The 27,391-nt window shown below is 35.3% G+C and overlaps 3 protein-coding genes and 1 long non-coding RNA gene across 4 annotated transcripts; 2 read left to right on the forward strand and 2 right to left on the reverse strand.

Moving 5' to 3' along the window:
• Positions 1 to 35: 35 nt before the first annotated feature.
• LOC117607521 (cytochrome P450 4g15-like) lies at positions 36 to 4,869 on the reverse strand. Its single transcript, XM_034331308.2, has 8 exons — positions 4,574 to 4,869; positions 4,081 to 4,291; positions 3,693 to 3,989; positions 3,126 to 3,561; positions 2,235 to 2,303; positions 913 to 1,081; positions 495 to 669; positions 36 to 318 (listed from the first exon to the last, which is right to left on the reverse strand). Exons 1-8 carry the CDS (start codon positions 4,710 to 4,712, stop codon positions 123 to 125), a joined length of 1,692 nt encoding a protein of 563 aa, XP_034187199.1. The 5' UTR covers positions 4,713 to 4,869; the 3' UTR covers positions 36 to 122.
• Positions 1,271 to 2,228, forward strand: LOC117607523 (cytochrome c, testis-specific). The gene is made up of 2 exons (XM_034331310.1): positions 1,271 to 1,473; positions 1,915 to 2,228. The coding sequence occupies exons 1-2, from the start codon at positions 1,347 to 1,349 to the stop codon at positions 2,097 to 2,099; spliced, it is 312 nt and encodes a 103-aa protein (XP_034187201.1). The 5' UTR covers positions 1,271 to 1,346; the 3' UTR covers positions 2,100 to 2,228.
• Positions 2,248 to 2,808, forward strand: LOC117607526 (uncharacterized). Its single transcript, XR_004582182.1, has 3 exons — positions 2,248 to 2,339; positions 2,416 to 2,609; positions 2,697 to 2,808. It is a non-coding gene; the product is annotated as an uncharacterized LOC117607526 (long non-coding RNA).
• Positions 4,870 to 6,644: 1,775 nt separating the features above from the next.
• On the reverse strand, positions 6,645 to 19,933 carry LOC117607522 (uncharacterized). The gene is made up of 3 exons (XM_034331309.2): positions 17,598 to 19,933; positions 17,104 to 17,503; positions 6,645 to 9,417 (listed from the first exon to the last, which is right to left on the reverse strand). Exons 1-2 carry the CDS (start codon positions 18,224 to 18,226, stop codon positions 17,110 to 17,112), a joined length of 1,023 nt encoding a protein of 340 aa, XP_034187200.1. The 5' UTR covers positions 18,227 to 19,933; the 3' UTR covers positions 6,645 to 9,417; positions 17,104 to 17,109.
• Positions 19,934 to 27,391: the final 7,458 nt, after the last annotated feature.

A 27,391-nucleotide genomic window follows, 5' to 3' on the forward strand; every position in this document is an offset into this window, starting at 1 on the left:
ATCTCCTTTCGGAATAACAGACATCTGTTTCACTGTTTGGTATTTCTGTTTATAACTATGAACTATTTCATTGTTTATTACAATCAGGATATACAACTTAAATAATAAATGAGAACTTGATTTTAAACGTGGACCTCTAGACTGCTTTTGTTTCGTGGCTCGATTTTTACCCGAAAGCCATCCGTTCTTTTAAGAATAATATCAACCTTCAACCGGAAGTCCTTTTCTGGAAGATCCGACAGGATCTTGTAGTTCCGCAGGATCGTCGACAATAAAACCTTCAACTTCAACATTGCATACTTCCTTCCCACGCATGACCTGTAGAAAACGTAATTCAAATGATTTTTTCCATCCATTTTTTTAATTAATCCACTATCGTTTATGAAGTTGGACCAACTTGACTTGTTATAAACATACCACATCTTCAGAAATTTATTTTTAAGTGAGAAAAATTACTTTTTTTAATGAAAACTTTTCTCATCTTCGTTACTCACCTAGGCCCCGCACTGAAAGGAATGAATGCATAATAATGCCTAGTTTGCATTCGTTCTGGTAAGAAATTGTCAGGGTTAAATTCGTTGGGGTTAGGATAAAATTCCTTTAATCGATGAACCCTGTATGGTGCAATTAAAACCGTACAACCCTTTGGTAACACGTAATTTCCAGTAACTGAAAGAAAATGCACAATTTCATTTGGTTAATTACTCTTTACCAAAGAATATAAGCTATTAATTAAAAAAGATATTATTTTGAAAATTGACATTTGATGTAAAATAAAATGTTTAAAAAATGAAAAATGTCTAAAATATACCTAACAAAATAAAAAATATTTTAATCATTTTTATTGTTAGAAGAAAGAATGTTGCAACATTTGCAATCTAATCATTACATTATTTATTATACAAAATGTACCTATTTTAACATCTTCATTGAGCAACCTCGCAATTGCTGGTACCGGTGGGAAGAGTCTCAAAGTTTCTAAAATAACTCTTTCTAAATATTTCATCTCTATAGTATCCTGAAATGTGCAGGGTCTATCTGAACCCTTGAAAATTTCTTCTAATTCTTCGTAAACACGATCCTGAAACACAAATATTAAATTTTGTATTAAAATAAGTATTCCAAAGTGTTGACACGTAATAATTCGAAATGAAACAAATGAAAATAGAAAATAGTAATGTCTGGCGAGAAATCGGATCGAACGAGAACTCCTTATTAAAGAAACTTCAAGCAATTGATTAATATCTAATTTCAGGAGGAATAGATTATTAACATTCGATTATTAAACGAGTAATTTGTATACAAATTTGTATAAGTTTAACACACTATAGGCACTTTTTATTAGAATGGGAGATGCAGAGAATGGAAGGCAGTTATTTGTGAAAATGTGTGCTGTCTGTCATCCTATTAGTAAAGATGGAAAGCACAAAGTAGGTCCGAATCTTCAGGGAATAATGGGCAGAACCTCTGGCAGTATGTACACTATATTCTTCAAACATTAATTTTTAAATAGTTCCATTACAAAAAATGGTATACATCATTTATGCAAGTTTTTCTTTTAATCTTCATTTTATGTAGAGCTATACAGGTTATGCAAATGTTTTTCAAAGGAATTTTTATTATAGCAATATTTTTACAATTGTTTAAATGGCACTTATACAGTTTATTTTTCAAAAAGATACCTTCCTTATCCATTTTTCTTAATTATCCTTGTTAATTTAAACGTACTTTTTATTATCTTAGATAATATTTGAAATTAATCAAACATTCATCTTGATATCGTCTAGTTTGCCGAACTAATATTTTTTCTATTTTTTTTTCTATTCCTTCCATAAATCGATAGAATTAATGTTCTACTCTGTACTTTCTCTTACATTCAATGAATGATTTATTTATGAAAGATTATAAATTTAGCTGCTACTGGATTCAACTACACCGAGTCGATGAGAACCAAAGGCATTGTATGGGACGAGAAGAATTTAAATGAATATTTAGAGTTCCCTAGGCAATTCATTCCAGGCACAAGAATGGTATTCAATGGAATTAAGAAAGCGAAGGACCGCAGTGATTTAATAGCTTACTTAGCAACGTTGAAATAATTAATTATGTATATTTCTCGCACGGTCATCTCGTACAGTATTCAAAGTATGCATTATCAGTAGATTTAAATTAATAAATCTGTATAGTTAAAAAATAGAAGAAATTGTAAAAGTGTTTCCTCTTTTCATACTCACTTGAATGTCTTGATGAATTCCAAGTAGACAGAGAACGAAGCTGGAACCTGCAGCCGTAGTGTCGTGCCCCTGGAGAATACATACAGTATTATTACAAATATTTTCGTAAGTACCTTACATTTTACTCCGAAAAAAATTTGCTTTTGTTTAAAGTTAAATACATATTTTTGTTACGTTTAAGGTGGTACTATTTTTACTAAAAATTGTACACTAACATGAGCAGCAAATGTTCAAATCTGTATATTTGTGACGAACGTTTATAAATTATTGCATTGAAAATAGTGTAAAATTGAAGAGTATTCAGTTTTAAATAAAAATATATGATCCTTTTGAGCACAGGAAATTAAATTTTAAAACATATAGTATTTAAATGAGGTATCCAAAAATTTTGTAATATATTATATTAATAATGTAAAATATGTTGAAAGGTATATTTAATTTGAAACTGTTTGAAAATGACAGAAAAGAAAATAAGTACACTTGCGATTAAATCAAGCTTCCCCAGGAAAGATGGCGATGCCCTGGATTCTTGAACTTTTCCCATAGGCATCCCCGGAGAAAATGACGATGTACCGAAAGGAGCTTCATATATATAGGTCTGTAGTCCCCCCCTACCCCCCTGACCCTTTGCGTATAAACGTTTACGAGGGAAAATGTGAATTGATATTTATTTATTATAAATATTTCTCAATAATATACTAAATTTTATTTTTATTCCTTTTTCTAAATCATTTTTAATATTAATATCGTTAAAATTATGATTTAAAAAATTTCTGCTTTCCTTGTACCTCTGTTTCTTTTTTTAGGGAAACTTGATTTGATCGCGAACGTACAGGTAGACTTTGTAAAACGACATATTAATTTTGAATGAAATATTAATGATTTCATTACCTCAAACATTATGGTATCAACTTCCTCTTTGATTTCTTCGTCGGTCAGTCCTGCGCCATTTTTCGATAATTCAAGCATAAGATCCAAGAAAGCAAGTCTTTTTTTCTCGCCCACATCATTGTCATCGTTGTAATCAAGATCATCTCTGACATAGTGCATTCTTGTAGGATCTTCATTCTTTCTGTTTGTATTTGATTCACTTTTTTCTTTATTTTCTTGACCCGATTCGGTTTCGTTAGGTTTATTTTGACTTTGCCCGATATTTGAGCAAATACTTTTGTAAGCTTCTTCTTTCTTTCTTTGAATAACTTTGGAGGTTAGACCATGAATGGTACCAAGCAACTTCTCTTGCTCTTTCGACATATTTGAAACGTTAAAAAGGAAATCGAATCGGAAAGGTATATTGAATTGTCGACGATGAATTATGTCGCACATTCTGTCAGATAAAAAGGAATTAAAATTAGAATATAAATTTATAAATGTCACTTACACCGTTTGCACAAGATTAGAATAAAAAAAAAAGAAAGTCAGAAGGCTCTTATTGTTAGTATTAAAAGTAACACTTACTTCATTACAGCCATCGCATAATCGTAGCCAGTTTTATGCTTTTCAGTATCCCTTAAACCCATGGCAGTATCTAATAAAATATCAACAGTGACTGCAGATAAATAATCGTGGCAATCAAACTCTTTTCCCACTTGATCTCGTAGACGTATAACTAGATCTCTGCTATTCTGATAAAACAATGGAACGAATGTCTTTAAAACATTTAAATGAAACGTCGGTGCTATGATTTTTCTGTGTGTTCTCCATTTTTCACCTGTGCTAATGAGCAGACCGTCTCCCAGCCATTGTTTGAAATATCTATAAAAAGAAATAAAAAGGTTATTTACATTTATTGAATCGTATTTGTCTCACCAGGGTCGAAAGGGTTAAATATAAAAATATATATTACCTGTATTCTGGAGCTTTATCTATATGAACAGAACTGTTAAGAATAATTTCACAATCACGAGGATGATACATGAAGACAATTAATTTCGTTCCAAGGAAAGCACGTACTACAGGTCCATATATATCATGTTGAATCAAAAAGTCTAACATCTGATTTGGGTGCAAACCTACTGTTAATAAAGCATTTCCTAAAATTGGCACTGTTTTTGGTCCTGAAATGTTAAAATATTAAATATTAACCTTTATATGTATATTAATTGAGTGAAAAATCATTTTTCATCTGTATATAAATATTCTACAATTTTTTTAATTGCATTTGTTGGAAACTATAATATACTAGTAATTTATTTATAAAATAAGCGTGGGCAATTGATAAATGACATTTTTCCATAAAATAATTATATTCCATATAAAAAATTAAATGTATTATATTGCATCTACACTGATTAACATATGAAAATCTTAAAAACCATATTGTTTTATGGTGCACGTACCTGGAATTTTATTTCCAAGTCTAACTACTCGGAGATTTTCTATATATAAATACACTACCAACAAGGTTGTAATTATGGCAATTAGCGAATAAAACACAGCTGTTTGCCAATACGCCGTGGCCATTGTCACTGCCTCCATTTTTATCGTGTACAGATTTTCAAATTCCAGTAATTTTCATGTATCGAAGCAATCAGTATTTATTCCATTTTAATCACAACAGATGTTAAATTCTTCTGAAGAAAATCTGTACACGTCAAACTACGGTCGTGAAAATTCACGAACTAAAGCAAGATCTCCTTTTATGTTCTCGATTATATATGGCCAATTCGCACGTATGAAAAACATTCCGCGGGTTTAAATTAATTATACGACGACCTCGTGCAATATTTGCTTCACAAATCTTCAGTATGGTCAAATGTAAGTTGATCATAATCATATGAAATATGCATTTATGATATGGAAATAAAAGTTGCATTACCGGTTGATGGTATGCGGCTGGTCCAATTAATATTGCATTCGAATAATTTTACGTTATTCATTAATTATATGTATAATAAAACCTAAAAGGAAATTAAAATTTGAAACATAAAATTAATGCACTGAATGTTCACTGAGGGATCATTACCGCAAATTAGATATGCTTCAATGGCTAGAAGAAAATAATTAAAAAAAGATTACTTCGCATAGCATTATAAGATACCTGTGTTAATAACATAACACAGTAAATTAGGAGCTTGAAATTTGAAATTTGAAAATGAACTACTTTGTATTTAATAATTAAAATTTCAATATGTGTTTGACACTAAACTTAAAATCTTAAAATTTAAAAACCTCAAATCTTAATGAGGTACGGTAAATTCTATTTTTACATAAACAGAGTATTTCAATACTTTTATCATCTACAGTAAAGTAGTAATATAAAGTAATGTATGAAAATTATACAAAATTATACTATTATTATTTTTATTTGGTGAAAAGTCAGTTACAATAACACCTGAATGTTACGATCGTTAATAAACGCTACTAAAATATACTATAAAAGGTAAACGGGCAAAAGGACGGTTATAACGATCGCCGTTCGGTCAGCGAGGTGGAAAGGAGTACTTCCGGAAATGACGTAGCAACCTGCTTCACCCCCTGCGTGGAACGTGTCCGGAAATTGACCCTCGAGGATAATGATAAAAAAAAAAAAGAAATACAAGGAGGGTTCGATGGTTAAAGAGAGATGAAGAGAACGAACTTCCCCTTGTCGAGGTTGGCTGAGCGGGACCAATTTCACGAAATTACGAAGTTATCGATGGACGCCAAATCAACCACCTTATTTTACCTTTATTACCGCTACCGGCGCTACGTAGACTTCCGGCAAACTCGATTGTTCACTAGCAACAGGCACGCATTGTAAAAATGCAATTTAATAGTATACTAAACATGGTACGATGGTTTTTTACGTAAAAGTATAGACTAAACGTGATCGTATTTATCATTAGCCATCATAACATAAATTATATGTATTATGGATCAGAATGGAGTGAAAAAATAAAATTTTACATGAAGGAATTCTAATAGAGGGATAATATCTGTTTATTTGTAATATTTATGCAAATTATATTATACGTTTCGCTGAAGAGCAACGTATGTTTATGTTTCATGTATTTTAAATTCCTGATTATTGTTTGTCACGGAAATGAATGTTAAATATTTTGTACGGTGCAAAATGCTAATTAGAAATGCATTTATGTCTTGCTGAAATAACAATGGGCATCCAAGTATTCTATATTTACTCCCTACGTCAACAAGATTTTAAGTTCAACGGACGAGATGAATGCATTAAAGAAAATCCAAATACAAATCTTTATATTGAGAACAATTTAACAAAAACTAATTAGTAAAATTTGTTTTTCATATTTCCAATGCTTTTTATATGCAGTGTTCCTAAAATCTTTAAAACTTTGTTCATTAAAATTTATAATTCTTCGTTTATAATTGCTAGGAACGTGATGAAACAATAGGAATGGAATCGTATAAATAATAAAATGTATTTTAAATATTTCGTAAAAATTGTTACAGAAGATACAAGTAATAAAAAAACGTTCATTATAGATATAATCAAGGCACTTGTATTTACAAAGTTTTATTCAATATTTCGAACGAGTTGGCGAATAATTTACGACTCGTATGTAATTTTCTCCCCTTCATGATCGCATAAACGTTTCTATATTAAAATTTTTTAAACAATTAAATTCCGAGAGAACATAATTACATCGTTAACTTACTAAATTCGCGTTTGATTAAATTAATAGAAATAATCAAGTACATTAGGCTAATGAAAGAGGGGTGGTAGTAATATGGGTCGTCACAATTTTCAGCTATATACAATAATTACAGCTATGGAAACTTTACTGAAATATTTTCAATTATTCTGAGATTTTGTAGAACATGAACCAAAATGAGTATTCCATATTACTACCACCATCTCTATAATTAAGACACAGTTAATTGAAAAAGTCGATGTAGAATTTTTAACAAGATCATACAGTTTTGATTTAAGTAATTCGTTTCTGATTACGTACTCCTAATACTGAACGATTGAGAACCATAGATTTGTACAGTACCGAGCAAAGTAGATTTCTATAGGGAAAATGACGATATAGGGGAAGCAAGAATCCTCAAAATCCTAATTTTGACGATATTGATATTAAAAGTGATTTAGAAACACAATAATATAATTTTTAATTATTAAATATAAAATTTAATATATAATTAAAAAATATGATTAATAAAATAAATATCAAATCAAGTTCATCAGCATAAACGTTTGTACGCAAGTGGTGGATGGCCACCCCCATTAGGAGGGTGGTAGCTGGGGTAATTCTGAACAACTTTTTCCTTTACCAAAATGCTGGTTAATGCTTAGTTTTTGAATTATTAATGAAAAGCACTAACCAACTAGAGCGGCGGGAGTGTTGGAGAGAACCGCGCTCGAGCGTAGCTGCGAACCAACTACTCGACACCGCGTCGGTTTGTAGCCGACACTCCCGCAGCTGCGCCTGCGCATCATGAGCGTTCTAGTATTTTTCATCACTAATTCAAAAACTAAGCCTTAACAAGCATTTTGGTAAAGGAAAAAGTTGTTCAAAATTAACCCTGCTACCACCCTCTCAAAGGATGCCCACCCTTAGTTTCGTCAGTTTCCCCTTAGCCACCTATGGGAAGAAGTGTGAGTTGCGGGAAGGGGAAGTCTACTATGCTCGATGCTGTACAATTTTTCGTCTAGATTTGCGTATCCCTTAACTTAACATGTACTGACCGACATCTTAGTCGTTAATTGATTAAATAATAATACAATTAATACGGATAACATTTTCTTTCTCGTTGGCACGCGAAATTACATTCCTCGAAGCGTATTGCTTTTGCATTATTTCCTAATTGTTTAATGGACGACATTGTACGTATAAATAGCGAAAAATGTTCCTTAAATATTCATTACAAAAAAGTTATCAAGTAGAAAAAATAGGTTTATATCAGTTTAATTAGATTGATCTTAACGTTACTTAAGGCACTTACGTATGTACTTATGTACAAACACTTTGATTTTGTTCATTTTACATTTTAATATCTTATATTGCCTTTTGATATTTATTCGAATAACGTTAATACAAGGAAGATAAAGAATTTATAATTTTGGATAAGTGAGATTGTATCACTTCCACGTATAAATTTATTGCTTATTTTTAAAAATTTGTTAAACGTCAACGAGAAGACACTGCCTCTTGTCTTTAAACTATGTTTCAAATGTGTAATGTTTATTTTCGAAACTAATTATCTTTTTGATTTTAAGATATTTACAAAATCTCTTGTTCGTAGATACCTTAAAATTTTATTAAAAGAAATACTATTTTTTCTTTTTGTTACTTTTACTTTTTATAATTATTAAGCTGTGCGTTACTTTTGGTATCAAAATCTTAACAAGTATTAAATGTTTACTGACATTGAATCACAAGGAAGAATTGTTACGATTTGTTATAATAATTATTTTAAAAGATAAGCAAACTTATGCATTTTTCTGTTGATATATTTTTAACAGTTTTGAAGTTCCAGTTCCTTTATATCTTCCAATAATATTTTTACAAATCTAGTTACTCTAGATTTAATTTAATCCATTTAACACTTATAATTTTCTCGCGATTCAATTACAGGTATCATATAACGAGTATCTTAGTATGTTAATTGGAGAAAACGAATTAACTCGTTATTCAAGTGAAAGACACGAGGAACCTAATGCATTTACTGACAAGAGAAGTTGGTGCAAGATAATTTAACCCTTTAGCTGCGACATTAGCTGTTTCTTATTGTTAATTATAAAGTAGTCTTCAGAATTTGATCAGTAAATTATTTATCTTATTCTATTATAATTCGACGTTAATTCTGCTTTTTAATAGACAGATCTATAAATACAATTTTCCTGAATAACAGGTTACGTTTAATAGTATCAGTTATAAGTACAATTCTCAAGATTCGTAAGGTAGGTATGTAATTCGCAGCAAAAGGGCTTAGTGCAGTTACTTTAGAAATAATTTTGAAATAAAAATATTTTGTCAATAATTTCTTGGATCGACATGTGTACATCAGTTGGTAGACGAAGTTGAAGAAGAAAGACGTTGTAGGCAGTGCTGTCTACATATAACGAAGTACTTTGTGCGTAAGTACAGGTTTCGATATCCTGCTGCTTTAACGAACGATATCGTTACTTGAAATCGATGGAAATTTTATTTGGAAGCAACTATTCGTTCCTGTTTTGTGAGATCACTCCGGTGAGTTTTGCGTTCAAGGTTCTGTGTGGACTCTGTAACAGTAAACATATAAATTAATAAATTAGTGCCCAATAATCAATATTGCTTTCCTTAATGGCGAAAATGACACCCATTCTAATTAGGGTAAATTATAAAATATAAATTGTAATGTTATGTTACAATATTTCAAAGGTATAAGATTATTCAAATTCGGTGTCACATCTTTGAATTAAAATAATACATAAACTATTTTGTATTCATTAGGTTTCCTTATTTTAATATTAAGTCTATTTCATGGCATTAATTATGGAACACAGTATTTTTTTTTTTCATTTCACAGTCAATTTTTTCATTATATTTACTTATTCTATTATTTTTTTAAATAAGTAACAAGAGGTTAATTAGTAGTAACTTGTAAGCAGTAAGTATTCTGTTTCTTAGCAAAGAATTATTATTTTAACCGAACCCCTAAAACTTCCCCTTCATGATTTATCGGAAAAAATATGTTTTCATGTTCTATGCAAATGATTTCGAGATGCTTCTGAGTGGAAGGGAAGATAGATTTTGAATGATCTTAGGACATTGTCCCACCTGGCTATTATGAACATTCTTATTTACCTGGTTCAGCAAGAATTAAGTGCGGAAACGGACAAGCGAATCTTGCAGACGCGCTGTCATGACCCCGAAAATCGTGGGAAAAATACATAAACTATTTTGTATTCATTAGGTTTCCTTATTTTAATATTAATTGTAAGTCTATTTCATGGCATTAATTATGGAACACAGTATTTTTTTTCATTATATTTCCTTATTCTATTATTTTTTAAAGTAAGTAACAAGAGGTTAATTAGTAGTAACTTGTAAGCAGTAAGTATTCTGTTTCTTAGCAAAGAATTATTATTTTAACCGAACCCCTAAAACTTCCCCTTCATGATTTATCGGAAAAAATATGTTTTCATGTTCTATGCAAATGATTTCGAGATGCTTCTGAGTGGAAGGGAAGATAGATTTTGAATGATCTTAGGACATTGTCCCACCTGGCTATTATGAACATTCTTATTTACCTGGTTCAGCAAGAATTAAGTGCGGAAACGGACAAGCGAATCTTGCAGACGCGCTGTCATGACCCCGAAAATCGTGGGAAAAATACATAAACTATTTTGTATTCATTAGGTTTCCTTATTTTAATATTAATTGTAAGTCTATTTCATGGCATTAATTATGGAACACAGTATTTTTTTTCATTATATTTCCTTATTCTATTATTTTTTAAAGTAAGTAACAAGAGGTTAATTAGTTATAACTTGCAAGCAGTAAGTATTCTGTTTCTTAGCAAAGAATTGTTATTTTAACCGAACCCCTAAAACTTCCCCTTCATGATTTATCGGAAAAAATATGTTTTCATGTTCTATCCAAATGATTTCGAGATTCTTCTGAGTGGAAGGGAAGATAGATTTTGAATGATCTTAGGACATTGTCCCACCTGGCTATTGTGAACATTCTTATTTACCTGGTTCAGCAAGAATTAAGTGCGGAAACGGACAAGCGAATCTTGCAGACGCGCATAGAAAAATTCATAGAATTTCCCATCGTATGGTGACAAAAGTGTTGGTAAAAATCTCTATCTTTACTATTATAAAGATTCTATCAGTAGATTGCATTAATGAAATTATTTTTTAAACAATTATTCAATTAATAATTATTTCTAATATTTTTAAACTTTCACAATTATTAATTAAGTTGAAATATGATACCTTACTAATTAGTTGATGTTTATGAAGTTTACAAGTACCATAAGTGCCATTCTATAATAATTTTATGTCGTCAAATCATATTAGATTTTCTTTGTTTCAATATCTTTTGTTTTACAACAAATGAAATATATAGTCTACGTAAAATTTATGTATTGTGCTTTTATTTTAAACCATTAGCGAGCCCACATAATTAAATACACGGCAATTAACAGGTGCACAAAAGCAAACAGTCTGATTCATAAACAATTGCTAATCCTCTCAATTGCTAATTTGTTACAGCCAGTCAGAACGTATTTTAATTATGCATTAAGAAGTAGTCCTTGAGGCGTATCGTTTCTAGATAAAACGAGAAGAAATGAGAAAAGCACTCTGTAAGGACGTTGGTTTATCAGCGGTGGGGCGTGACTGGAAATTATTTTGAAGAGGGACACTTTGGAACGCAGAAGAACCGCCAACGAAGAGCAGTCTTTGGCGGGAAAGCGTTTGGAATTTTATTTTACTTCACACTCGCTGTATTTTATCGTACCAGAAAGTCACTAATCAACGATACCGATATTTTTGAGAAACGGTGCTTTCAAAGAACAAGAAGAAGCATTAGAATTCATTATAATTTACTTAAGCCTTTTCAACTTCAAATCTGAAGACGATTTAAAGATTTTTATGAAGAATTGAATTTTGTTTAATTCTGATTTGAATTACTACACCTATAAATTAAAATTAAATTAGAATAAATTCTGATTCTTATTTATATTAACGAATTGTAACTGGAAAAATTTTTCTTTTCAATGCACCATAAATAAAATGATATTTGCAAAGAATAAGTGAAAATTTTTCTAATGATATTTTAAAAACAAAATGAATGATGGGAATTCGTAAACAATTTATTATTAGATATTGTTCGCGAAAAAGGTTTAATCCTCGGCGCCAATGTGAGCGTACATTGCCATGCTGGTAATGTTTATTGATAAGATAGCCGACATGCGGGTTACCAGCATGACAAACCTTTAAATTCTTTTGTTTCTCGTGAACAAGTCGAAGGAAAGGAACAACGTACAGTGTACAGTCACTACATAGTCTAATGTCTTAGAATAATAATGAAATAAATATTGATATTCGAAAGTTACCGTACGTGTTATTCAAATTTCCTTTCTTGTCTAATTTCGAATTCCCAGTTCCTTAAAATCATGATGTGTATATCCAGACTATCTAATTTACCTCATAATTAATAATTAGTTGATACATTAATTAATGAACAGTTGAAAGTGTCAATTTAACAACAGAGTTAATCCCCTTCCCCAATACCTTGCTCATTAATTACGTCATCCCTTAATTAAGAATTTTTAAGAGGGTTTCAACATCGAATAACACAAAAAAGGCCTCGTTAAACAAATTAGCACGATTATTGTTGAACGGTAAAATTTAATGGGCCTTGTTTCTTCCGATGCGAAAGATTAACAATCTGTCACCATTTCATTACAATTCCAGCTAATAGTATCATTTACCCTTGATAAAAGGCAGCATTTGTAACTAACGTTTACAAGCAGACGTGATCATAAAACTGTATATCATGTGTCCTCTAAGAAAAATTTGGTCGATTAACTGGTAAGGTTCGAAGTAATAATACAGCATTTCTCAGAAAAAAGTACCAGTATTATAGAGACGTGCAATTTCGTGTTTTAAATACAAATTGAAAGTCACTCACTATTTGTACTCATTTCGAAAATTGGATCGAACATATTTTTCAAAATACTAAAAATGAGATATGAAAAAATTACAATTGTTTTTAAAGTGATTTCCATATAAATAAAATAATTTCATTTTTCGAAATTTCATTTACTATTTAAAATAATATTTTATCTTAATTTTATGGCATCTATTTCAAGTACTTCTTGACAATGAAAATACAATAATAATAATAATACCAATAATAATATTTTAATGCTACAAATAAAATATTTATATAGCCATGAAAATTAAATATTTTGTTTTATATAACACTCCACGCCGCACGTAATTATAATTATTCAGAATGCAATCATTTCCTTTTCAAATTTAATCTCTCCGACGACTACCTTATAAAATGTATGATATTAATGCCACCTAGAATTAAAAAAAAATTAATTCTCATTCATTTGTAATGCCATCGATTCGCGCGGCATTTAACGCGTTAAACCGCTTTTATCTGGCGTAAGAAATACCTTTAAGATCCACACGTAATCATCATTTCAAGAAGAAATTTCATCGAACCAGCTTCCGGCTTCTGGCGCGGTCATTCGAGAGGAATAATCGCGATTAAAGCAAGGGTTAAAGTTTCTCTGCGCTCGTTACACGGTCGCTTAAGAACAGAGGAAGAGAGAAGAAACGAAGATGGAAAGAGAAAAGTCAAAAGAAGGCCGATGGGCTCGCGAGCAACGGGACGATATCAACGTGACCGGGAGCCAAGGAAGGAATTTATTAAATTAATTTGCCGCGGCGACGCGTCTCGTAAATTTTGTAGATGACCTCACTTTATAATTGTCGAGAATTACCCGGTCGGACCGTCGTACCAGCCTTCTTATTTCCTAAGATAAACACATCTTATTACTACTTTCATCGAGAACCTACGGCTTCGGTGTATTTCGAAATTTTCTCACGAAATATAAAAAGACTGTTAAAGAAACCATCGAGCGTCGTTGAATCGAGCAAAGCCGGTACGTCATTTTAATTTGTGCCGTTCAGGGAGGTTCGTTTAAAGGGTTAGCGCAAGAGGAACGAAATCATGTTAACGGTTTCATAAAACTTCGACCTGAATGGAAATTAAATTACAAGTAATGTGAAAGTTTACGTTGATGGAAGAATTTAACGCGCGTTCAACCTGCATGGTGTTTAACGTGATTTTATTAATACTTTGATGACCACACATTCGGTAGAATCTATGACTCTTGCAATTTTCCGTTTATTTTTATATCTAGCAGGAGAATATTGATAAAATTTTACTAATGGAATCGGAGATGTTAAATAATAAATAGCAAAGGCATCATTTTGAAGTATAACAATACCAATAGAACTTTGACAAATTGAAATATTTATTATTAAAAATTCTCCCGCACGTTGTATATTTATCAAACTATTATTTACTTCGAAAAATTATAAAAGATATGCTCCAATTAAATTTTTCAAATGATACACAGAAAATTTAATAAAACAATTAAAAGAATATATTCAGATAGAAGAAAATTACATTAATGATTTAATCTGTTTACTTAAGTGAAAATTATAGAAAAATATGCCAAGTGTTTTAAAATGACCTGGTATTAGAAGAATTGTCTATAATTGGTTAAGATCGTTCTCTGAAATTCATGCGTCATCTAGACACGGGTGATCTGACGGACAAAGTGTCGAGCAGTATAATAATTATAAATGTTCGAGCGCATTTCGTTAGTGTCTCGAAAACGAAATGTTTGACATATGGTAGCCGTTATGCTAAAGTTTCTTAATCACAGTGCTACTGTCCATATGGCAACAAAACTGAAGGCTTTGAATGTCTTTGAAAACCGTAGCTATACACAGTGTTCCAAAAGAAATAATACAAATCAGAAACTAGAAAAAAGTTAGTATAAGATTAAAATTTCTTACATTTGTTATTCACGTTTTTTTTTGTTTTTTTTTAATTTGGCGTGGGTAATTTAGAAATTACCATAATTTTTATTTTGCAACAATTTAACACGTTGATATTATATGATGTTATAATGAAATCGAAATAAGCTGGACTTAAAGGAACAGCAGTTTTTGAACTGTTTTCGTGTTGGTTTTTTTAACGACGCGAGGCCGCTTGCTTCGCCACCCATATGTTAAGAATACGAAAGCTTCTGTCGCCTTATGGTCGTTTCGAGTGCCGATATGTGCACATGCATCAAATATTATATCTGACTGGTTGCATGGCACGTGGGTTACGCACGTTTCTAAGGAAATCATGATTTCTATTTGTGGCTCCACGACTGCACGCTCTGCCGATACTTTTTTCGATTTCTGCCCTGTAACTCCGTCAGCGTCTGTGTCGCTAACTACAACCAATTTAAACGATTTTAGCAGAAGAATTGAAATTCTGTGACAATTATTTGACGTTTCTCAAATTTAATTTATTACATGTAACAATTCTTCTGAAATTTATCGAAAAAAGAACAAAATGTTGAATGTAAGAATCATGTTAATTTGTTAATTTTATATCGATTGATCATTAATTAATTGGAATTAATTTAGTTTATAATTTTATTATCTAATCATATGAAAAAAAATATATTGTTTTTCAAAAATATAAAAAAATCGAATTATGGAAGATATAAACGTTTGAAAGACGCACTGAATTTAATACAAACGATTTATTACAAAATTATATTCTGTCGGAGATAATAACGTTCATAAGGGGAAACCTTGGGAAAATAGAGGATAGTTTATCCAAAAAATAAGAGCATATGCCTGATCCAGTCAAAAGGAAACGGATCAATAACGAGCAATTGGAAGCGACGAAGATTGGGAAAGGTCTGGACGAGAGATATTTCGAAGAGGATACCTAACATATGGCAAAACCGTGAACCACTTCCGTTTGTGGGTGCCCGCTTTTGATGTTTCTGCCTCCAGTGGCAGCGTTTCGAAACGGCACGAAGGTAGCGTGAACTTGAAATTTCCCTGACACGTGTTCGTTTCAAGAAAACAGCTTCTTCTTTGGCGTAAGTACACTTTCGTGTAATCTTATCACTAGATAAATGCCAGTCTGCACTAGACTGCTCTCTTTAACACGCGACGACCGATCGAATAAAGTAAAGATCGGAGGAAACCGGAACGTTTCCCATTTTTCCAACCCCTGAACGGTGGAGATGGGTTAATCGCGACCTACATTTACAAAATTATTAAGTACACTACGGTGCCTCGATCAAATGAAAAGCTTTCACATATCGAGAAAACAACACTTCGATGGAATAATATAAAATTGAAAAAATTTTTTGTAAGGGCTGGTATACCATTTTCAATTTCTATTGATCAGGGTGATCGCTGGATACATGTTTCCTGGGGTGTTCAACTGGCAAGCGTAGGATGCGTCCAAGTGTCACGTCGGCACGCACTTTGCAAAGTGGTTACAGCGCGTAAAGTTTATTTTCGGGAGCACGTGTTCGAGAGGAAACAGCGAACACGGGTTTCCACTTGGCGACGCTTCCCCGGAGTAGCTGTCACGTGCGTCGCTCCAATCGACAGCATCGTCGCTTTCAAGCCACTTTAAGTACTCGAACGAGAACTCTTCCACGAGGACCGTGCGAGTTTTACGAACGCGAAACAACGTTACGAGAGAACTCTATTGTTGTTCATCCGGTTTACTCGATCGTAATGCGTGCTTAACTCGTTGACGTAACAGAGTAGGGGCCAGGGTGGACCCTTCCCAAAATACTGTTTGGTCCTCTAACAAAATCTTGTTTCAATAGAAATAAATATTTGGGTCGAAATGCAACATTAAAACTGTACTATACACAAATGTAAAGCAGAAAAATACATTTTGCAATTTATTTAAAAAATATACCATTTTGAGGTGATTTTAAGGTCTAAAAAATATTTCTGATAATTTTTGTATAAATAGACCTCTATGAAAGAAAGCCAGATTCCATTATGTAAAAAAATACTCCAAGTGCAACGACGGACCATGAAGAGCGCCCCAATTTTAATTTAATTTTGTGTTTCGTATCATTTTCTAAATTTCTAATACATGAAACTTTTTCATATCCTTACATATAATTTGTAAGTTTAGGGCTGGATTGACCCAAACTTCGTTGTTTAAGGGTTCAAATCTGCTAAAATGGTAAAATTTAGCTTTAATTTAAATGATTCAACAATTTCTTTCAATAATATAACCAACAAATGGGTGAAATTAATCATGTTGTTCAATTCCATATTACCAACCGTTGCCCATAAAAAAGAAGGAAACCACAGAAGGACAGTAGTAAAGCATAAGACACCAACCTTTTGTTAGACGTGCGTGAGGCGTTGGGCGTGTTGCTGATGAACCAGCCTGCCCTGCTCCTGTTCCCACCAGCTGACGACGTCCATGAATTCACCGGATTCGGTGATCTCCTGCTTATAATAAAGAGCCCCGGAAAAGGTTTCCGGACTCGCCGCGTAAACAGTGGCTGCACCCTCTTCACTGTCCCCGGCGCCACTGTACGGGGACAGGATCTGAGGTTCCAGGTTCTCCTCGTTTTGCCCGTAATACTCCGAGGGTGGCGATGCCGCCGAGTTCGGGGATAGCCTCGAGAAATTCTGTGGGTTCGGTACGGTCCTCGGTTCGAGGTTCTCTTCGTCGCCCACCGAGGATGCGTAATAATCACGCGGGGACGTAACAGCTGTTCGATTAGGTGACAATCTGCAACATCGTTAAAAGCGTCATCTTAAACCATCCGAAGAGTGTCTCGCGTTAATTCAACGAAAGTCGCAAGAAAAGCGAAAGAAAAACTTACCTAGACGTAGCTTTCTGCTTCCCATTATCATCCTCCTCCTCCAATTGCTCGCCGTCCTCCTCCTCGACGGCAAGAACATCGTCCTCAAGGATAAGTCGCTCGCCGGATCCGTTGTGACTCGACGAAACTACGCTGCTGGTGGGAGAAGGGATACACTGTGCGGCACCGGCATTCGAATCGTATTCAACCCCGTCAGCTTCGGCGAGCAACCTTTGAAGTCCCCTAATGTACTCCACGGCCATTCTCAGGGTTTCCACTTTCGACAGTTTCTTGCCACGGTCCCCGTAACCGGCAGCGATGTGACTGGGAATATGCTGTCTCAAAGTTGCGAAACCATTGTTCACCTGTTTAACGCGATTCCTCTCGCGGGCGTTCCTACGGGCAACGGCGACCGGCGGCGGTTGACCGTTCTTCCCGTGTTTCTTCAGTCTGGATGGGTCGTAAGGTGGTAGAACGATCGACGGGCTGGGGTTACTGTTGTTATTATTCTTTGCTACTATCAGGTGAGGCTGATTGCCGATTATGTTGCTCTCGTTGTCCTGCAACGTCCTAAGCAACATCAGTTGCTCCTGATCGTTGCTGTTGATCTGCACCCTGTTGCAGAACACAGTGACACCCATGGTAGTCATGTTGATCGCGCCGGGCTAGATTCTGTCATTCAATAAAATAACAAACTACCGATATACGTCGAGATGAAATATTTAACTCGCGATATGAAACGAGCGATCTATCGTAGCGATCGCCAAAGTTAATTTGTGTCGTGAGAATAGCAAAGTCGACCAGTTGTTTATCGACTCTAATGCCTTTCGAGGACAAATCTAATTGGTGGACTTATAAATAAAACGCGGTCTCCCCTCGATGACAAGGATGATCATCGACACAGATGGTCAGGCTGTTCGATTTGACGTTTAGATCTGGGTCGGAATATCTTGCTGGTGATCATCAAAGTTGATTGTCAATGATACTTGTATTCTTTTGTAATATCACTTGGATGGTAAACTTAAATGGAACGGTTTATGCACAGATTTGTAACGAAGTTTTGTACCTTCACTGGGGTCGCTTAAATACTTTAGGGATTCTTACAGTTTAGCAGGTACAACAGCGTGTGTTCAATGACTGATGAATTGTTTTTCTTTTTTATTAATGATAAGTTTTTGATTGTTACGATCTCTCGGAAGGTTTCGATAGACCATGGGCTCTTTCTCTACCAAACGACGAAGCTGATGACCCGAACCAAGATCCAATTGTCTCGTTGTCGGTCACAACGGCTTAAGTAAAGCATGAGGTCACCGTCTATTCTTCTCCGCGACGGTCGTCGACTCCTTGGAAATTATTCGTCGGGATATCTCCGGACTGTCGTCGATTTCGGACAGAATTGAAGCAAGAAAAATCGAATCGACTATTCTTCATCCACCTCTTCAACGTTCCGAATCGAGATCTCTGAGTCGTGTTATCACAATATTTCATAAGGAATCGTATAGCACCAGTTGAATGCTTCTATTTACAAGGAAAGCACTTGAACGACTTCGAACAGCGAAGTCTAAACGACCTTAACGAACTATAACGATACGAATAACCATCGTTCACGTTTTAACACTTGTTACATATCGATTCATCTGTATTCGATATTGTGTAAGGCACTGGTAAGCAACTTTCGTCGTTCGACTAAGGTCACAGATTCCTCAATATTACAAGGCACTGATCGTGTGTACAGTTCGATATTTCTTAAAACTTCAACGTTTGGAGTACGTTCGAAGCGAGTGTCACGAGTATCACCTACGTAGCTCCATTAAAACTCTGGACACCCGACATTCGCTACCGATCGGAGTGGCATCGTTCCGGCTGAAGCCACCGTGTCACCTTCCGCATGGCGGTCAGTTTCCAGAACTTGCAGCGAAACCCTTCCGTTCGTTATTTTACCACGCCACGAAGTGACACGGACAAACGCTAGCAGCGACCACAGTGAAAAAGGGGTAGAGAGCACAGACGGTGGGGATTTTAAGCACGCGCCGTTCACAGTGCTCGTCCCAGCAGACAAAGAAAGCAACCGAACCAGTCTGAGACTTCGATTACATCACGATTTTCCAGGATCTACAGGTCACAGTATCAACCGTGACGATGAAACGATCAGCTTCACCGGAATGTACTCCCACGGGACGCGAAATTCTCACATTTGAACTCACACCGCTAATGAACTGGTCGAACTAGCCGAATTCCTTCGAGCTACCGGGGTTTCTTCGACACCGTAGCCGATAGTTTCTCGGCACCCGACATCGGTCTCACTTTTTAACGCAGCTCCCGTTCCTGATCAGACCTCCGTGCTACGCACCGCATGGCGTCCGCGTTCAGAATGAGCGCGGACATCCGATAGATGGGTTAGGTTTCAACATTTTGCCGCACCGTAGAGCGAGACCGAAGGGCTGCTTCGTACGCCGATGAAGCATAAGGGCGAGAGAGAGAGAGAGACGAAAGAGCAGAGCGGGGGGGAAACGCGTGTTGTGCGAAGAGGGAAGATGTGGTGGGGATTTTGAGCACGCGCCGCAGCCCCCTCGTTTCTGCTCCCCCTGAATTGAAAAGGGGGACCGTGCGCGCCATATGCCGGGGGAGCGCGTGTGCCAGTTGCGTGTTCCCTCAACACGTATACGTCTATGCTTTTATGCGGCTGCGCGTACGCGAACCAGCCATCTCGGTGAACCTATTGGACGAACGATGAGAACGCGCGCGCCAGCCACCGAGTTCTACATTCGTGCTCGTTGATCCTTGACTACCCGGGCCCTGTTATTTCAACAGCTCCGCGAAAGTGAATCCCAGGGCACGTAGCGTAATAGAAATGTTCCGGAAATTTGCGAGGGTGGCCTGATGGATGAGTACCTCGTTTATGCACGCGTCCTCGATCGACGAGACCGTGAAACGTCGATTATACAAATTAATAGGGAAACGTACCCCTTTTCCTAAATGGTTTTTCAGATAATGGAAGAACCAAACTCGAGAGCATGTCGTAAAGCAACTGGAACGATAGTAATCTTCAAGTAGAAGTAGAGTAGCAGATCTAAAAAGCATCCCTTGTAAATTTTTTTAAATTAAACTAAATGACTTGAGGTTTTTTTAAAGGCTAAGTTATAAAAAGAGTTTTTCCATAAACTTCTTGAAAGAATCAAACAAGTTGAAATTGTTTCACTTCAACTTTTTGCCTTTGTCGAGGCATTTTAAATAAACGGAAGTATAAATGACTGTTGGTGGTACATCCTTGCAGATAAAGCTGACCTTACGTTTAATATATTCCAAACCAGTGCCTATAACAGATAGTACAATAAATTAGAATGCACCAGCCTTTCCTCTGTTAATAGATTAAGCGCCACGTCAGCCATATGTGGGCGACGCGTAGATTTCCATAGAAATTCATCAACTATGTTATTAGGAATTTTTCAATTTACCCAATCACAAATATCAGATTCTTAAAATTATGATGACAAACATGTATAATGAAATATTATCAAAAGAGTTAGAGTAAACAAATAAAAAATGTATGAATGGCACTATAGCATTATTGTTATGTAATATTCTTATATAGAAGGAAATTCCTCGGGATTTTCTTCTCCTATTTTGCCTCTTGCACGCATAATTGTCAGTAAAATCAGATTAAGGAGGATATTATTCATTGAGTAAATAACAGTCATAAAGGTAGTTGGATCGATCGTATTGAAAAATCTCTTCCAGCATGCATAATCTGGTTTTTCTGTCAATCGCGGATTATGTAAATCCTGCGTGTAGATATTTAAGCTGAAGAAATGCGTTTTGTGATCTCCATTTTCGAGTTCCAGAGCCGGTTGCACACTTACCCGAGTTTACATTTCACGATTCCCTCGCCAAAAAGATTTCAGACAGAAAGGATTATTTCGCTGATCCGATTTCGTGCATCCCTTTGTGCAACAATGGTGGTTGCGTAGAACGGAACGGAAATAGTTTTCTAAAGCATCTGTCAGTGCTCGAAAATCAGATCGAATCGAAGATGAGCACCTATCAGGTTCTTTTAAACATTTAGGGTGAACAACATTAATTTTTATAAACTATGCAGTTATTGATATTCACAAAATCAACAACAGTTTATAAAAATTACATGTTTTTTTAAATACATTTTTCTTACATAGTAATGCTTATAAGTTTAAGCATGTGGTTAATTAGTTTTAAAAATGATTTCTTTCAAACATAAAGCTATTTGCAAAAAAATGTATACTATAATTTTTATCTATTTCTTTAACCAAACTCACCCTCATTAGATCCGAACCACCACTTTTGGAAGATCCTGTATATTCGAGTTTGTAGATTGAATGTTTGATTATCTAATGAAACGTGAGTTTGAAATGAATTAAACATGCCATGTGTTAATGAAATCTAAGGTGCAGCGAATTCATTAAATCTTTTTTTCTGCGTTCAATGTTTCATAGAGTAGAACAGGAAGTGTGACATTCGGTTCGCCACGGAAGTTTCGTGTTTCGGGGCGGTGCACTCGCGAAGGCCGGTACTGTTCCACGCTTAAAATAGAATTTCTACTACGATGTATAAATGTTTAACCGTATTCGGAAATTTTCACACATTTTTAAGAGAAACACACCGAACCTTTGTTTGTATTAAGTAGTATACTAATAATCTAACAATCGATATGAACAAATGAAATTTCTCACATTATGAAACATGGAAAGTCTAACATGATTTGATGACATAAAAGTACCTTAAAATGTCACTTATGGCATATAAATTTAAAGCTTAAAATTTAAAGAAATTAACTACATGAACGCTTCATCAATATTCTCGACATAAAATTACTGGTTCTTTCCTGGAAGAACTAATATATCAACCGATTTACAAGGTATAATAAATCATACTTTTCCTGCATATACCGGGTGTTCCAAACGGAAATTATAGAACCCAAAAACTGTAAATTACAGCGTAACGGTAGCTTCTACTGGTAAATTGCGATTTAAAAGAAGAAGAAAAAAAAAGAGAAGAGCATCAAATAAATTTTCTCACAATTCATCGAAGGGTTCGCGATTGTATAACAGGAACGAAAGGTTCATTGGGATTTGGCCTAGATCCAGTTTATATTCTGTATACCTAAGCCTGAAAGCACAACCCAACCCTGTATAATGAGGTGGGGGGACGGGGCACGATTCAATTTATAGTGTGAAATATACGGACAACTTGCAATCCCTTACGGTTCCCTCATTATAATAATAATTTGCGATTGGGTCCAACAGTACAATTTATGCGAATTCGGTTCGTGTATTTGAAAATAAATTTTTCTTAAAAAAACAACGGTTTTATGCAACACTTGTGCACTGGTGAAATTAAAACTTTAATAACTTTGTTAGTATTTATTAAAATTCATTCAAACTAAAAATAAATTAAAGCTTAAATCTTCTACTTTTTAACCCTTTTGTTTGATTGCATTTAGGTTGGTGCTCAAAAGGTAAAATCCCTAATAAAGAGGGTCATTAAATTGCAAAAATTTACCGAAACATAAAAAATTTAAAATTTATAGAAACCCTGCCCTTGTATGATTTTACTTTAAAATTATTAAAACTAATAATTTCCTTTTGCATTATATTTCAACACTTCTTTAAATAAAGTGTTCTAAAGGATCAACCTGTGTAAAAGAAACGAATATGGTTTCATTAGTGGATCAAACCTAGAAGAGATCATCCCTCCATTTTGATGCCTCTAAAAATAGCAAAAGTATTTCTCGTGAACAAAGTTACTGTCTCACCCTGTGTACCGTAAATTTCGTGCAATAGCCAGCCAGTTATTTTTTGTCATGCCCCGAGACGAAGACACAGATTCGATCTAGATCTAGTTCACGTCCTGTACGGAGCGAAAAGCAGGGAGGCTAAGTAGACCCTAGGACGAAAGTGGGGTCCCCGACGAATATATAATACAAAATATATATAGAGAGTCGGATCCAATGGACCCTCCTCGCGGAAGAATCTTTAATCTCTCTGCTTCGTAGCGAATGCAATGGGGGAAAAAACGAGCGCACGAGGAACGATGCTGCACTTTCTGAGGATTATGCACACCGACGAACTTTTGAAATCCTTCGCTGGTATTGTCAACCGTACTGCAACAGTATCGGGGAAAGGAATCGAACGCGTTCTCGTTCGTGCTGGATAAACTGAAACGGCAGAAACGTATAAAGTTATCAGAAGCACCGAACAGTTAAATAATCGTACCGATACTTTCCGTTTAATACCGAGATTCCGTAATATACACGTGGTGTGAACGAGGCCTTAGGCTGCGAAACGCCGATCGAATTCTCGAGTTCGTTTGTCTGGATACGTAAATCCGGATGATAATAATTTATTGAAAGACCCTTCTTTACTCGACTGCTTGTTACCTTTGAAAATTCTTTTCCATTCCGTTTTCTTTTCCCTTTTTCAGCTTCAAGACGTTCGACGTTCACGATGGCAGGAATTAGTCGGTCTCTTCTTTAGAAATTGTTGAATTTTCTTTATTTGCTGGCGGATCGGCAACGCAAGATCAACATATTATGCAGTTTTATTGACATTATTATTCGAGCTTCGACGCGTGTATTTGGATTTATTTAATTTTTTGGGGGGTTATTGGTGAGAAATTTTATTACAAGAGGAATTTTATTTTACAATATTAAACAATTTTTTAAATAATGGTTTACAGGATTGAACCAAATTTGAGAATTCTAAAACCTTCCGCTTTAACCAAATCTCTTTCCCACGCATAGGAAAGTTACGCGGAAGTAGGAAGATTACTGTCCACACTGTTCATTCATAAATCACTATTTGTACGACCAAAGCATTCGGTTAACTAATGCCACGTGTAAACCATTTCGCACCCACGGAAATAATATCTCTCGGAAATATTAAACCTCTTCTTTACCGAGAAATAATAATTGAAGAAACTCTTAATTTTCTGCAAGATAATTTACGATTTATCTAATAATAAAGGTATATTTTTATACTAATAATTTTTGCGCTTCTTCAAGTTGCCAACTATAAATATCAATAATTATTACCTGAAATTCTTTTAAAATATTATAAGTTTCAGAATATAGAAAATTTCAGGCACAGATTTTACTTGTTGCTCTAACAAGGTACCTACAGAAGCAACGTTTGGCAGAGGTGGCAGCAGCGATTTAGAAAAAAAAATTTATAGCTTCGAAATCCGCCCCTGCTCGGTCGCATAGTGCGTAACAGAAGTGCGTAGGCATTGGTCCTGCACACGTGCAAGGGCACGCGCCCTAACAAAGGGCCCGCACCGGCCCACCCCCTTTCCGCCTCGCTTTATCCGTCCCTTTTCCCTCTTATACTGTATATGCCTAGGACCCCGTCGACTACTCTCATAGTCCCTTGACACGGCCTAGTCGAAACAACTCGTCATGCCATTAGCGCTTTTTCACCGTTCAAGCTCCCGCAGTGCTTTCCATCGCGACCATTTTCACGGTAAAGATGCAACAGATTATGCTAACCGGTGAGTTCATCCTTAATAATTACAACCAATTTAAAAGAAAAAAAAAGAAAAGATTGAAGAATAAACTGCTGAAAGCGATGGGAATTTCCTTAACCCTTTTGTCAATATTCGAAATTAACTATATTGTTTAGGACCCATGGTTCCTGAATACCCATACAGTGGCTGTTCATAATTAACAAATTAAATATCTTACCAAATAAATGAACTTATTATTCTACATATGTTTTACACTAAATAAAACAATTGTACTAAAATTTAAAAAATTAATTACATAAATGAATATGCCACATTTGTTTATTACAATATTACAGCAATCTTTCCGTCACATTTCTGTAGAAGAAATATAGAAGGATATCGTTTACAATGAAAAATCTGTGAACCAAACGGTATGGTTTAGTTCCATACACATGGGGAGGTAAATTGAACAGGGTGATCGTATAATTTTGCACAATGTAAATGGCATTCAGAGTTCATAGTACGAAAGGGAAAAGGGGAGGAATAGAATCACATTTTCCTAGTTGAATAGAACGCACCTACGTAGGTATGTAGGGCGAAGTGCAGGGGATTGTGTGTAAGTGCGTTGCGAATCAAGGGTGAATTGATGGAAACCGGATTGAACTTTTGGAAAAGTGAACCATTTATTTTTCAAACAACGTATTATGTGCTGTATGAAAAGAACTATTCTATCAACTTACCAAATGTTATAATAATTAATAATTATATGCGTCACATTTTTTTGTATTTCATTATATTAAAATATCTCTAATGTCTTCAAATAAGGTCAGAAAAATTGATGAACTATTTACGAGTTTGGCGGAGGCACGTGATATTTTATTTCGTCGAAATAATTGGTCGGAACAACTGGAACACGAAGAAGCTAAAAATCTGAAGTGTTTCCTCTCCCAGGATTTGTCCGACCGCAAAAGGAACAGAAGAGGCATGATTTTTTGCTCGGTGCAGTCGGAACTATACGGTTTAATCCGCACCAACGGATCTAACGCGAGTTTTTTACACCTCCAGCGAAAATACCACCGCGAAGCAAAAGCCAGCCTTCTACGAAGAAGCATGACGCATGTGCGACAAAATTCTGCAAGGGTACGTGACTAATGATAATAATCAAGAGAACCCAGACCTCGTGGTTCTGCTGCTGAAAGTCAGTCCAGATACTTTTAACTCGGATCATTTTCATTACTATACCTCTGTAAATCTTCAAATCTGACGAAGAATAAATATTGAGTATAAATTAGGCAATAATTAAACAAGCTTATTACTAACTTTACACTTGGTGGTGTTAATTACGCGACAACAACATTAAAGGTGTTACAACATTAAATTTGCAAAGACATTGCGGAAGTGGAGGCTTCATATTGCTTTTAAAACTTCCAAACCCATTTGGATAGATCTACCGATATCAGAAATATCACACCCTTCAGATTATGCGTGCTAAATCCATCACTGGGATTATGTCTCCTAATTATATTCACCGAATTAATAGCAATCCATGGCATAAATTTAAAAAGGTAGCCTACTCTTCAGGTAACACTCTTGAAAAGGGTGTTCGCGAGAAATTTGTCACCATTCTGGACAGTAGACATGGCCGGGTCAGCTGCTAGTACCGCGGGACCGAAATGTCCGCGGCTCACGCGCGTTCCTACTTTAACGTATATTAAAGAAACGGTATTTCATCCGGTTTACCAAGAAGAAGTCCCGAGTCAACTGTTATCGAGGATCACCTAGTGCCGCAGGGTCCACTTACGAGTTACAACCGCACGGTACAAGAAAGAGAGACTCCCGTATCGATTGGAGTCGCGTGGCCGAAGCGTGGCCGCCGTATCGTCCGTCTTCTTTCAACCGAGCCCACTTTCCTGCGGTTGGAATAAGAAAGCAGGACGAGGAACGAGTATCGTTGTCACATGTGCTGAAGAAAGATGTCGTATCAGACGTCGTTGGAAAAAGACTGAGGGGTGAATGAGAGAAAGGGAGAGACGAACCTTTCAGACACGCTTCGTTCGTGTGCCTGAAATGTCTGACGCGAGACCAGCTGCCCTTTGGCGTGCCGTTTCCACCAAACAGAATCTCGTTTCGTTCACGACAATGCGATGATCGTCCTTCCTTTCGGAGAGTTTAAAGGGAACCCAGACGCTGGGATAAGGGTTGCTCCTGTTGGTCATTCGTGAAACATATGATCGACGATGCATGCTGGATCCTTTCAGATATTTAAATTTTGGAATGTTCGAGAACATACTTGGGTAGCGTACGCTCCGGTTACTTCAATTAAACCTGCGGTTACGGGTTAA

This window comes from Osmia lignaria, chromosome 14 (genome assembly GCF_051020975.1).
Source record: "Osmia lignaria lignaria isolate PbOS001 chromosome 14, iyOsmLign1, whole genome shotgun sequence".
Taxonomy (NCBI): domain Eukaryota; kingdom Metazoa; phylum Arthropoda; class Insecta; order Hymenoptera; family Megachilidae; genus Osmia; species Osmia lignaria.